At 38.3% G+C, this 13,616-nt stretch overlaps 1 protein-coding gene across 24 annotated transcripts in view; it reads right to left on the bottom strand.

Annotated features, from left to right (window-relative positions):
- dmd (dystrophin) overlaps positions 1-13,616 on the bottom strand; it is a 1,604,005-nt gene that overhangs the window by 1,094,994 nt on the left and 495,395 nt on the right. For 23 of the 24 annotated variants that reach the window (XR_011341867.1, XM_069890130.1, XM_069890120.1 and 20 more), the window contains 2 exons: positions 9,952-10,140; positions 9,430-9,611 (listed from right to left, as the gene is read on the bottom strand). Coding sequence is in view for 23 of the 24 variants with exons in the window: in XM_069890130.1 (XP_069746231.1) it covers positions 9,430-9,611; positions 9,952-10,140 (371 nt within the window). In the remaining variant the exon portion in view is untranslated. Of the gene's footprint in view, positions 1-9,429; positions 9,612-9,951; positions 10,144-13,616 lie in introns of all 24 variants that reach the window. The other variant, XM_069890123.1, reaches the window with a different exon arrangement.

Below are 13,616 nucleotides of genomic sequence, written 5' to 3'. Positions count from 1 at the left end.
AGGCTTTATATACAAATCCAATTGCCAAATTTCTTTACCATTTAAATGAATGTGATCGACTCGACAAGATAGTCCATTGTCACCAGCCTTATTTGCATTGGCTATCAAACCATTAGCTCAGACAATATGACAGAATGATAAGATTAAAGGAATGAAAATTGTGGATGATGAATATAAGATTAATTTGTTTGCAGATGATGTGTCGGTATATTTGACAGAACTGGAACAATCTTTGAAATATTTACAAGATTGTTTGTTAAAATTTGGGGAGTTGTCTAGATATAAAGTAAATTGGAAAAGAGTAAAATACTGCCAGTTGGGGATGGAGATTATTCAGAATATAAAAGTATTATAAAATTAAAGTGGTCAGATATAATTAAATATTTAGGGGTGGTTGTATAATATAGATTATTAATCTTTATATAAATTAAGTTATGTTCTTTTATAAAAAAGGATTAAAATGGATTTGACTAAATGGAAAGATTTGCCAAGTAAATTGCATTAAAATTAATATTTTTCCTTGAATTCAATATTTGTTTCAGTCGATACCATGTTTACTTTCAATGTTTTTTTTTCAGGATTTGAATAGAGCAGTGCGGGAGTTTGTAAGGAAGGGGAAATTAGCATGAGTAGCTTTGCATAAACTTACATGGAAATATGCATTAGGTGGATTGCAGTTACCTCATTTTCAAAATTATTATGAACCAGCTCAGTTGAAATTTGTTAGTAGATTGATGGATTATGGACCCACCTCCAAGCTGGGCAAAGGTGGAAATGGCTTGTATATCTGAAGTTGAGATACTCCAGTTTATATTTAAGTGGAATGAGAATTTATTGTGGGAATGTAATATGCCGGTACTAAAACATTTATTAAGGATATGGGTTAAATGAAATATGGTTTTAGGATCAAAGGGTAAATTATAAATCCAAACCCTGTTATATCATAATCAGCTTATTCCTTTTTCAATGTTTAATAATCATTAAAAGAGATGGAATTCTAAGGGTATTAAGATAGTTCAGGACTGTTTTGAAGAAGGCCAGTTTCTTTCCTTTAATCGAATGAGGGAGAAATTTGATATATCTGTAAATTCTTTATTTGTGTATTATCAACTTAGAGCTTTGATAAAAGATAATTATGGTAAAGAGATGAGTCTACCCATGTTGACAAAATTTGAGCCTTTGATTTCCTCTGTACCGAAGAATTTCGGGTATGTATCAATTGTTACAAGATGTGATGAATAAACTGGATTGGGAGAAATCTAGACTTAAATGGGAAAGTGATTTAACTTATATTTTTCCTGAAGATAATTGGGAGACTATGCGGCATGATAGTGTAACTAAAGTGACAAATGTACGATATGGAATGGTTAATTATAATTTTTGCATCAGTTATATTTGACTCCAGAGAAATTAAAAAATATATGGGTTTAGTAATTTAGATTCTTGTTTTAGATGTGGTTTATGTACTGGAACTTTTTTACATACTGTCTGGTCTTGTGTTAAAGTACAACTGTTTTGGGAAGGAATTAGATTGGTTTTGGAAAAATTATTTAACATTAAATTGCCATTAGACCCATTGATTTTTTTGTTGGGATATATGGTTTCTTTGAAAGGACTAGGGTTGGATAAATTTCAAATTGCTTTTGTACGTCTAATGCTGTCTGTAGCACAAAAATGTGTACCTAGTACTTGGAAAGATAATGTGGAGATTAATATAATATGCTGGCATAATGAATTGAGAATGTATTATTATGGAAAAAAATTACATGTGATTTACATGATAATTATTTGTTTTTTTGTTAAAATGTCTCCTTATTTGGAGTATATGAATTTGGAAATACTTTGAAATATTCTTTATATTAACTGTATTGTTTTTATATTTGGCTCCACTTAAGGGAGCTGGCTGAAAGCGTGAGAGGGTGGTTGGGGTTTTTTCTTTTTATATATAAAAAATTAATTTTCTTTGTTATGTTAACTGTATTTTGATTAAAATCTTTAAATAAAGTTTTCAAACAAAAGATTGTCCCTTCGAAGAAGAAGAAATAGTGAACGCATTGAATTTGCTGTAAACTAACAAGTCTCTGGGGGAGGATGGGATTCCACCTAAATTCTACAAGGAATTCAAAGATCTGTTGATACCTCTTTATATGAAGGTGATGGATCAGACATTAGAGACTCAGACTCCCAGAATCTTTTTCAACAGCAATCATTATGATGATTTTGAAAAAAGACAAGGAGCCTTAGAAGCCGCCCTTTATAGACCTATTTCATTATTAAATATAGACTATAAGATAATAGCCCTGACAAATAGATTGGCAAAACATTTCCCAGACTAATCAATAAAGATCAAGTGGGTTTTGTACAAAAAAGGCAGGCGGCAGACAACATGGGCAGACTCCTAAGTATAATGCATCTGGCACAAACCAGAAATGAGAGGTGTCTAACTGTGGCTCTTGATGCAGAAAAGCCATTTGATAGATTAGAGTGGGATTTTTTATTTAAGGTTCTGGAGAAAATAGGGTTAGGGCCAACTTTTATTAATTGGATAAGAGCGCTATATCATACACCCAAGTCAAAAGTTGTGACCAACAGGCAAAGTTCTTCAGCCTTTCTACTCACAAGATCAAGCAGTCAGAGATGGCCACTATCTCCAGCTCTATGCGTACTGGCTATGGAGCCATTGGCAGAGAGCATTCATCAGGATCCAGACATTAAGGGGTTCAAAGTAGATCAGTAAGAACACAAGATCAGTTTATTTGTTGATGATGTGCTGGTATATTTGACAGACTCAGTAAGCTCATAGCTCAAACTGCACTCTACTCTGGAGGACTATGGGAAGGTCATCGAGTACAAAATTAATTGGGACAAGAGTGAGATTATGCCACTTACGGGAGGCCAATGCCAAAATAAGTTACCTGAAGTGGCTGCAAAATGGGATCAAGTACCTAGGAGTCAAAATAGAAAATGATCTAAATAATTTGCACAAACTAAATTATACCCCCTTGCTGAGAAAACTCAAGGAGGACCTAAACAGATGGATGTCCCTGCCCATAACCCTGGTGAGCAGGGTCAATTGCATGAAAATGAATGTGCTGCCAAGACTCCAGTATCTTTTTCAGACCTTGCCCAGGGTTCTTTTTTTCAAAACCTGCTCTCAAGGTTAAGAAAATTCTCATGGAATGGAAAGGTAGCCAGGGTCTCTATGGAGAAATTGACCTGGGATTATAGCCTGGAAAGATTGCGGATTGCATTATTGGGCAGCCCAGTCAAGGTACATCATCTCACTCTTTGGGGGGGTGGGGGGAAGGGGTACAATCCTGGGTACAAATTGAACTGCACTTGGTGGGTGAGAGGGTAGCAGAGGACATTATTTACAATTGGGATGCCAAATTGCTATCTGGAAAAACTGATATTAAAGCAAATTATTCATATTTGGAGTGACATTAATTGATATTTAGGAATAAAACAGGGGCTGTACCCAAAAACGCGCAACTCTAAACCAGTTAATACCTTTGACAGTGGGTAACAAGATCCTAGACACCTGGTGTAGGAATGGCGTCTGTTCCTTAGAGGATTGTTACAAGCAGGGACAATTAATGAACAACTTAAGCAGAAATACAATTTGTCAAACCAGACATTCCATTGCTACCTTCAGATAAGATCATTCCTACAGGACAAATTAAGTCCAACTATGGCCCTACCAAAATGCAGTGACATAGAGACCATGATTCGAAGGGAGATCACATGGAAATTCATTTCAGCAACGTATTTCCTGCTCCAAGCGGAAGGACACAGATGAGGTCTTCATAAATCAAGATAGAGGTGGGAGTTGGACCTAGGAATAACGAATGATGTGCAATACTAGTCCAACTGTGTCAATGCAAGATACAGGCTGATGCAGTATAATTTTCTGCACCAGCTGTACCTGACGCCGCAAAAGATTAACAGGTCTAAGCCTGAATTGTCGGACCAGTGTTTTAGATTGAGACAGGAACCTTTGTGCATGTGACCTGGACATGTAACAAGGTGAAGCCCTTCTGGGCAGAGCTAGATGAAGTCCTAGGTAAAATTATAAGTAAGAAATTCTCACAGGATCCAGAGTTGTTTCTGTTGGGCAACATAATGAGCATAAGACTTACAATGAAGCTGTCTGAATTCCAAATTCAATTCTTAATGATCGCATTGGCAGTGGCCAAGAGGTGCATAGTGATTACCTGGAAGTCCGACTCTTACCTGGGCATTGAACAATGAAAGAAGGAGATGCAAGCCTGTGTTCCCCAGGAAAAAATTACCTATAACCTGAAGGGAAGGTATGGCACCTTACAAAAAAGTATGATAGCCATACCTGAACCATATAGGAGCACAGTTGTGAAAGGGACAACTTAGTCTTGGGGCCAAGTTCCCCCCAAACCCTCCCCAATTCTGGAGGTGGGGGGGGGGGGTGGAAGGCAGGGGGACCACCTTAATCCAGCCAGGAAAAGTCAAGGAAAAAAAGGAAAATCGGCCCAATCTCTGGCCGCTGGGCCAGGCCAGACCTATAACTCCCCGATATGAGTTTTTCCCATGATGTACATGTTTTAAAGTCTTAAATGTTCATTTCTGGTTGTTTATGTGTTAAGTGTTTGATGTTCAGGGGGTGGGGAGGGAGGAAGCAGGGTGTTAGGTTTGGACAATAGAAAATTTGCATGGTTTGGATGCGGATAATTGACACAGATTTGTAAATACTGCTGAGTACAAAGTTGTAAACTGTTGAGTTCAAATCTGGACAACTATAAATAAAATATTTAAAAATAAATTAGCAAGTCTGAACCTTGACATCCTCCAGCAAAGTAATGTTTTATAATGACCTCATATTCATAAAGATCCCTCTCCCTCATGAACACTAAAGAAAAGTATTCATTTAGGACTCCCCTACCTCCTTTGCCTCCAGGCACATGTACCCCCTTCAACCCTAACAGTCCAACCTGCACTCTCATCATCATTCTGTTCTTCACATATGTGTAGAATGCCTGAGGCCTTTCTTTAATCTGACTTGCCAAGATTTTCTCCCCCTCGTAATTCTCCTAAATCCTGGCTACCATCTTGTCCTCATGAGCTCTTCCTGATTTTTTTTTCTGAACTAGTTGTTCCACCTCTCTTGTCAACTGTGGATCTTTTATCCGACCATTGTTTCCTTGTCTCAGTGGGACAAACTCATCCAGGACCAAGTGCACTTGATCCCTAAATATTCTCCACATTTCTGTTGTCCATTTCCCTGAGAACATCTGTCTCCCAATTTTTTTTCCTAATCCCAGCATAAAGCAACCCTTCGCCAATTAAACACTTTCCCATTTTGTCTCTACCCATCTTTGTCCACTGTTATGCAAACGTTCTGGTCACTGTCTCCAAAATGCTCACCTACCAAGAGGTCCATCACCTGACCAGGTTCATTACCAAGTATGACCTCTCCCATCATCGGCTGGTCCAAATAATGTTCAGGAATCCTTCTTGTACACATCTGACAAAATCTGCCCCTCTAAAACCTTTGCACAATGGAGGTGCCAGTCAATACAGGAGAAGTTGAAATCTCCCATACCATATTTTTGCACCTTGCCAAGATTGACCTAATCTCCTCTCTGTGTGCTGGAAGCTATTTGGTGACCTATAGAATGTTCCTAATGGAGCGATTGCTCCCATCCTATTTCTGACTTTCACCCAGAATTACAATTGATGATCCCTCCACTACACCCTCCCTTTCTGCAGCTGTTATACAATCCCTGATTCGCAATTCACTGATCTTCACCTCCTCCTTTATCTTCCTCCATCCCTTCTGAAACATCTAAACCCTGGAACTTGCATCAGTCAATCCTCTCCTTAAGACATCCAAGTCTCTGCAATGGCCTGAACATCAGTGTTCCATGTACTGATTCACATGCTTAGTTCATCACCCTTATTCTTAATTCTTCCTGTATTAAAGTAAACGTCAACTCTTCCATCCAACCTGCATTTCTATTCCAGCCACTGCCTGTAAGTCCTCACTGTCTCACTGCACATCACATCTACCTTTTCGTCAACTGCTCTTTTGTGGAAGTCATCCTTTCCCCAGAAGAGATCCCAATGATCCAGACTAAAAATGGAACCTATTTTGTTTTAAAATCAGGGACTTTAGTAATTGACAGGTTTATTTATGTAGTTTCACTGACGATTACACTGATACTAAACAATATTTGTAGTATGTCTTCCAAAATTGGAATCATTCAACTTTACTGTTTCAATATTTCAGATTAGTGTAGAGAAAAATGCAATGTAGGAATCACACAAATTGTAAAATATTGCTGAATTTTATGCATTTATCACAAACTGCAGCAGAAAATTGCTCTTCTCCATATATATTTCACAAAGGGTAACAGACCATTTATGATGATCAAGAATCAAGAAGCTACTATTTGAGATATTTTGTGTTACAAAGTATGACTTCCACAAAAGGGATGTAACAACTGAACTGGGGAGGGACCAATATCCTGGCAGGCAGGTTTGTTCAAAGTTATCGGGGAGGGTTTAAACGAGCTCGGCAGGGGATTGGGAACAAGACTGTGCCATCAGATGATGGAGCAGTTGATGAAGAGGTAGATGGGACTCTGTGGCACATTTCATCACATTTTGCTTCTGCACATACCTTTTTCAAGATTTATGATCATAATTATACACAATTTCAAACACAATAAACACATCTTTGATTTTTCAGAATTTATGATGTCCAGTTGTCCAATATACCATCCTTTCCACTTCTATTTTGATCCAACTCTGAAGTGTCAATCCGTCACATAAAAATGTGAGAAAGGACCATCATTCAAAGGGCAGTTAGTAGCTGTGATACAGTGTTTACTGAAATGATCTCCGAGAACGAGGCCAGTGCTGTGTTTGACAAATACAAAATCACATGTTATACTTCTCATGTCTTCCACTTGTCAAGTGACATGACTCTGAATTTGTTGTGAGGACTGACATAGGAGTTTATAATCTTGAAACTTCACATCATATTACTTTATTATCCTTCTAATGTAGCACCTGAATGAACAACTGACTTCATTGTTCACAGGGGAAATCATTTATGCAACTCACCTGACATTCCATGAGTTATTATTGATTGAAAGACAACCGAATACATTTCAGTTACCTGAAATGTCAAGATGATATGTTTTCCCAAAGGGGATCCCAAAATAGAAGAACCACAGGTGGAGATCATGAACACTCCTGTGTCCATGGTGACCACAAGTTGATACCTTTTCCTCAGTCCCGATCCAGAGCCTGAACAGGCCATGGCTCATCAATGGTCCTTCCAGGTACTTTTGAAATGTAGTTAACAAAACAAAAGCACTTTCAAAGTGAGCACACATTCCCATTAATGGAATTCAAGAGTTTTCACCACAAATGTGCCTCAGGATTTGGATTCAATAGGCAATAATTACTTGGTCATAAAACATCCCTATGTTCACAAATAAATACATCACAAAGGACAGTGTAATATAATGAATGTGGATTGATTATATATATTTAGCCAGAACAAAAAAAATGACATTTATTCTATCTTCCTCATATATTAATTGTCCTGTGACAACAAACACGGATCAAATCAGGCACAGAAGGCTATGGTACCCACCTGTTTCAAACTGGCTTCAATTGAGCTTGTCTGGGCATGAAGATTTGCTGTCCCCTTTTGCACTGGATTTGGCTGTGTAGCAGGTTATGTCATTTAGGCCCTGCCACAGCTGCTGGTATCCTTTGTTGTATCTATTCTCATAGGTCATACCTGTGCTTTCTGTAGTGTTCTTGATCTCGAGACTTAATTGCCTTTGATTTGGCTCTCAGCAGGTACTGTATTTAATTGTTCATCCAGGGCTTCCGCTTGTAGAAAACCCTGAATAATTTGTTGGGCACACTCGTCCACAGCTATTTTGATAAAGTGTTTTATTTAAATTAAGACATCCAGCATAGGATGGGTGATGGACCTGATGTAATCATTCAGCTCCTCAGCAGAGGTCTTGAATACCAACCAATCCCCTGACTGTAATTGTTGTTCACCCTCCCGTGACCACCTTCTGGCTGTCCTGATCTCTGGAGCCTCAGCTTTTAGAGACTATATAAATGCAGACAGAAGGAGTACTGCCAGGTGATCCAACTTGACAAAATATGGTCTCAGAAAAGAATTATAGTCCATCCTTTTCTTGATATAGTAAGCAATGATTAAGTGGGCTGGGACCTCTGGTACTGCAAATTATGGATTGGTGAATATTGGCAGGGTTTTCTTAACATAGGCCTGATTAAAGTCACTAGATAAGATTTGTAGTGTTCTGTTTGCAAATGACATATGCAGCTCCGTGAGTCCATATGTGAGACTGGATGCAGACTGGGAGATCGCTTTGTTGAGCACCTTCACTCTGTCCTCTATAATAGCATGAATCTCCTAGTGTACCCTTGCTGTCATGTCCGGCAATCCAGTTGTGGGTCAGTAGCGTGAACAGGAGTGGGCTGAGCACACAGCCTGAGGTTCCTGCCTGCTTGTTGCTTATACTTTGATGAAGGGCTCAGGCCCCAAATGTTGGTTATATATCTTTGCCTCCTTCAAACGCTGAAAGACCTACTGAGTTTCTCCATCACTTTTGTGTATTTAATCCAATCACAGCATCTGCAGACTTTCGTGTTTCACTCCATAATATTTGCCTCCCCCATTTTAGCAGAAAATAGCAAAATTTCTCCAAATTTTCTATCATCTCTGCAGGAAAATGTCACAAATAATAATAAAAAAGCTCTCATTTATGGGAAAAATGGAAAATATAAAATAAAAGCAATACTCCTGTTTATATGATGTTACTGCTCTTCCTTTTGGGAGAGATGTGAAGATAAGAAGAAGGAGCAGGTCAGTACAGTGCTCAAAATAACCACACAAGTATCCCCATGGGAGATAATTCGATAACATCTGAACTTGCATCACAAATCCTGCATGCAAAGCAAACTGGGATTAAAGTCTGCAAAACAAAATACATTGGCCTGAAACAAGAAAGTCTGCAGATGCCGTGATTGTAGTGCAACGCACAAAAGGGTATTGGCCTGACAGTCAAAGCATGAGTACCAAATCTGGGATTTAAAGTGACCAAAATCAGATTTTATTAATCAAGTGTGACTAAAAGCCTTCCACAGGCTCCAATCATTCAATATGTCACAATACAGTCTTGTTCTCATGTGTTACTAACAAAAAAAAACCAAGATCATAAATAGAATTCAAAATAAACTTGTGCCTTGGTATTCAAACAGAAAGCAATTTTTTGTAAATTATTTTGCATTTATGTGAGATATTGGCTTGAAGCCAAATTATCAAATTATTGTGTGAATAATTTCCAAACCAAAAAAGGTGGGGAAATCTGTTCAGCACAGATAAGACCATTTACTTACTTGCTTTGTCTTTCCATGCTGGCTACCCTGAGTGTTTCCCATCGGGAATTCAGCAAGTTCATCTGTTCCCGAATTTCATTTTCTTCATCTTCAGTGAGCTTTCCCTCTTCAATAAGTTGATTTCCAGCTTGTAGAATATTACCCACACTGCCCTGATGGGAGGTTAGCTCCATCATAAAACCCTGCCAAAAATAACTCATGTCAGTCATTGATATCTGATTTTCAAACAATGATTGAAGACTTCAAAAGGTAGAATTAATTAATGTCAACTTAATATCCAAGCTTAATGTTTAATTTAAATTGAATGAAAATTTATCCTCACAAGCTTTCACTCTGGATCTTATGGGCAGAAAATTCTTCCATGCTATTGTGTTTACATGGAAGGGAAAGATATGATAATTGAACCAAATGTATCTGTGCAAATGATTGTATATTTCAAACCCTTGCATTCAGTGCATAATAATTATCAAATGTATGAGCCCCCCTCCCCCTATGGTTGTACAAACACATTACTTCATTTACTTCATGGGCATGAAACTGCTCTTTAACTTCCTCCACGTCATCGGAGACCTCACTCTGTGCCTGCAATGAATCCTCAGCCGTAAGCAGCCATGTCAGTACGATCTCCAATGCAGTCTGGTAACTGTCCAGGTCCACTTCAGTTTCCACCAGTGAGCTTCCAACCGGCTTCTCTGCTGAGGATTCCATGAGCTGCTTAATTAAAAAGAACGAGTGGATATTCTTCCATTAAAGACAGTCCAAACCATTCTGCTTCATTCACTCAATTATCAAAGCAACAGCTGTATGGATTTATAAAGAGAAAAGAGTTATGGCCCAACTTCATTCTCTGCAGAAACATCTTTGCAAGTTTTGTTCAAAAATGCACAGGAAGCTAAAACAAGTGAAGTTTCCTATGGTCATTTGTCCCCCTCTGCAGAAAGAAATAGGTGTGTTTAGATTTTTCACTGCTCATTTTATTGTGCTTTGCCAACATCCAAACCAATTTCATGGCGTAATATATTCATAACTGATTAATGTCTTCTGAGACTTCACAGTCTTACCATTTCACTTTATCCTTCATCTGGAAGTACTCTTCCTCATGTTTTTGCACTTTTCTCTACACCCTTTACCATCATGAAAAAGACCATTTATACCTATGTAATCTAAAAGCAGAAATTAAAAATGACCAATCTCCAATAGCATATCAATACAAATTTGCATGAAATCATCCAGTGATACTGCCTGAAGCTCAACTACTTTCTATGAAGAGAAAAATCATTCTTTAGGGATTTTTGATTCATCAAGTCAATCAATCATCAAATCCTACAATTTGGCTCCTGGAAGAGAGGTTCAGACATCTAAAAGGCTGGTAAAGTGTGTTTTCTGGTGTTTTCTAGCAATGAGAAGAGAGAAAGGTATGGAAGGGGAGAACTGAAACTTGGGTCCCACAGGGTTGTGAAACAAACTGGAATGAATATATCAGAAATGAGAAAAATGCACCACATAACACTCTCAATCTAATCAATGCATGATCCCATCAACATTCACTTGTTCCAAGATTATAGCTGAAATATCGCTGTGGACAGGGAAGAGCAGCTGGAATTGTTCAGGCCAAATTATTGAGAAAATTGTCAGAAAAAATAAATACTCTTCAAATCGGGTTTGATGATTGCTGCATGGAATTTTGAGCACACTGATACAGTAGCATCCTTTTCCCTTGCATGAATGCAATTCTATTTGGTTAAGAGAACAAAGCATCAGAAAAGGTCGAACTATGGTATTACACACATCAGCAATGAGTGAGTGCAAAATCTCTTTTACCACAGATCAACTTCTGAGAACATTAAATCCTCCAAGATCTCCCCTGAGATCTCAGGATCAAATGTAGGCCTCTCCACTAGAACTATTTAATGTGAAATAGGTTCTGGAAAATGAAAGAAGCATGATTTTGTTTTTTTTTCAGGCTCCATTCCAAAACAGGCAGGAATATTTTCAAAACACACATGACTTTTTCTGCCCACCAAAGAATTAATTCCTCTCTCTCTAGCTTCATCAACCTGAACTAAAACTGCTCCAAAAAAAAATCGCTAATGTTGCCTGCTTTGTTTCATTTCTTTGAACATCCACAACATCAATTAATATCAATTTACCTTTTAAAGTGATGATTTATATTTTAAAACGTGAACTAATTTATATTTTTGACATATTTCTAATTACAAGGAATAAATGCCGGTTGTGTCTTGGAATAAAATACAATCTTACAAGTATTAGCCTATCTTTTTAAACCTGTATGATGCTTGGTAGTTTCCTTACACTTCCAAATTTGGCATTAAACATGGAAAATATATTTTGAAATCAATGTGCAAAAATGGGCCCTTTGACCTATCATGTTTTCTGTTGATATTTTTGAACATTCACAGCAAGACCATTACATAAAAATGGAACAGTGGTAGAAACTAGCCGAAATTGCAGACTCAAAGATAACAACATGACTGAAATACATAATCAAAATGTGAGGCTTGAGTACACCACAGCTTGGGCCTTCTTCTCACTGAGTGCAACAGGATGTCGATGCCTTCACAGTCAGACCAGCCATTTGAGAGGAAGTCACCACTATGCAGGAATGGAAACAGGCCTTTCAGCCCAAATGGTCTGTGCCAATCAAATTGCCCATCTGAGGTTGTCACACTTGGCACAAATCCCAATTAATCTTTTCCTATCCACGCACCTGCATCGTCTTTAAAGTAGAACTGTACCCACCATACACGTACCTCAAACTCATGCGGAAAAGTTACCTCTCATGTCCATTTCAAATCTTTATCCCTTCATCTTAAACCTTTTACTTTTAGACTCTCCCACTTTTGAGAGAAAAACAAACTGACAATTCATCAAATAGAATTCAAGCAAAGTGCTCCCACTGTTACAGATTATTAACTGGAAATTCATGTCTGGTTAGATACATGAAATGATCTGTTAAATTATGTTTGAATATCATGTTCAAACTCAATTGAATGGAATTAATTTCTGAAGCAGATCACAATGCACTGGCACAACTATATCGTAGTAAGTCAAAAGACCCATTGAGCCTGCTGCACCACACTGTAAGGTCATAGTTCATCTATATAATGGCATCAATTCCATTTCCATGTTCGTTCCCCACAAAGTTCCCAAAATTTGTAACATTCAAAGAAATTTCATCTGATCTCTCTCGATTGATCAGTTCCTATCCTAAGTCAGGGGAACACAACCCAGTCCTCATCGAGGGCTCAGTAGTGGAGAGGCTCAAGAACTTCTAATTCCTGGGTGTCAACATCTCCAAGGATTGGTCCTGGAGCCTCCTTGTTGATGTAATCACAAAGAAGGCTTGCCAGTAGTAAGGTATCTGAGGAGATTCGGTATGACACTGAAAACATCTACAGGTATACAGTGGAGAGTATTCTGGCTGGTTGCATCACTGCCGGATATGGAGATGCCAATTTGTAGAATGAATAAATTCCAGAGGTTTGTTAACTCAGCCTGCAATATCATAGGCACCAGACCTCACTCCATTGGGGACATCTACATGAGGTGGTGTCTTAAAAAAGCAGCCTCTATTCTCAAAGACCCCCACCATCCAGGCCACACCCACTTCGCTCTGCCACCATCGGGAAAAAGGTACAACCATCAGATCCCAAATAATCATTGAACCGGACATCATCTTACTTTTCGTGTACAACTACTTTAATTTTTTTTTTTAATTTACAGAAGTGTCGAAAGATGGTTATAATATGAACGTTTGCTCTCTGACGCTGCTGCAAAACACCAAATTTCATGACTTGTTCATGACAATAAATTCTGATTCTGAACACATCCTAATAACAAAACCAAATCCAGAGCAATAGGAGACAGGAAAGTCTTACTCCCAGATGAGCTTCATGCCTTTTACACCCAATTTGATCACCTGTCAGTATCTAAAGATGACTTGCAGGCTGCCTTCAGAAGAGTCAATTCAAAGAAAGCATCCAGTCCAGGCAGAGAACCTGGCACAGTACAGAAAACCTGTGCTGACCAACTGGCCAACATATTCATGAACATCTTCAACATCTCACTCCGATAGGATGTGGTACCCACCCACCTGCTTCAAGCAGGTCTCAATTGTACCAGTACACAAGGAGAGAGAGCTAACCTACGGCTGTGTGGTTCGGTGC

Source organism: Narcine bancroftii, chromosome 7 (assembly GCF_036971445.1).
Source record: "Narcine bancroftii isolate sNarBan1 chromosome 7, sNarBan1.hap1, whole genome shotgun sequence".
Lineage (NCBI taxonomy): Eukaryota > Metazoa > Chordata > Chondrichthyes > Torpediniformes > Narcinidae > Narcine > Narcine bancroftii.
The sequence above is the reverse complement of the archived record's forward strand: the minus strand, read 5'-3'. Positions and strand labels throughout refer to the sequence as shown.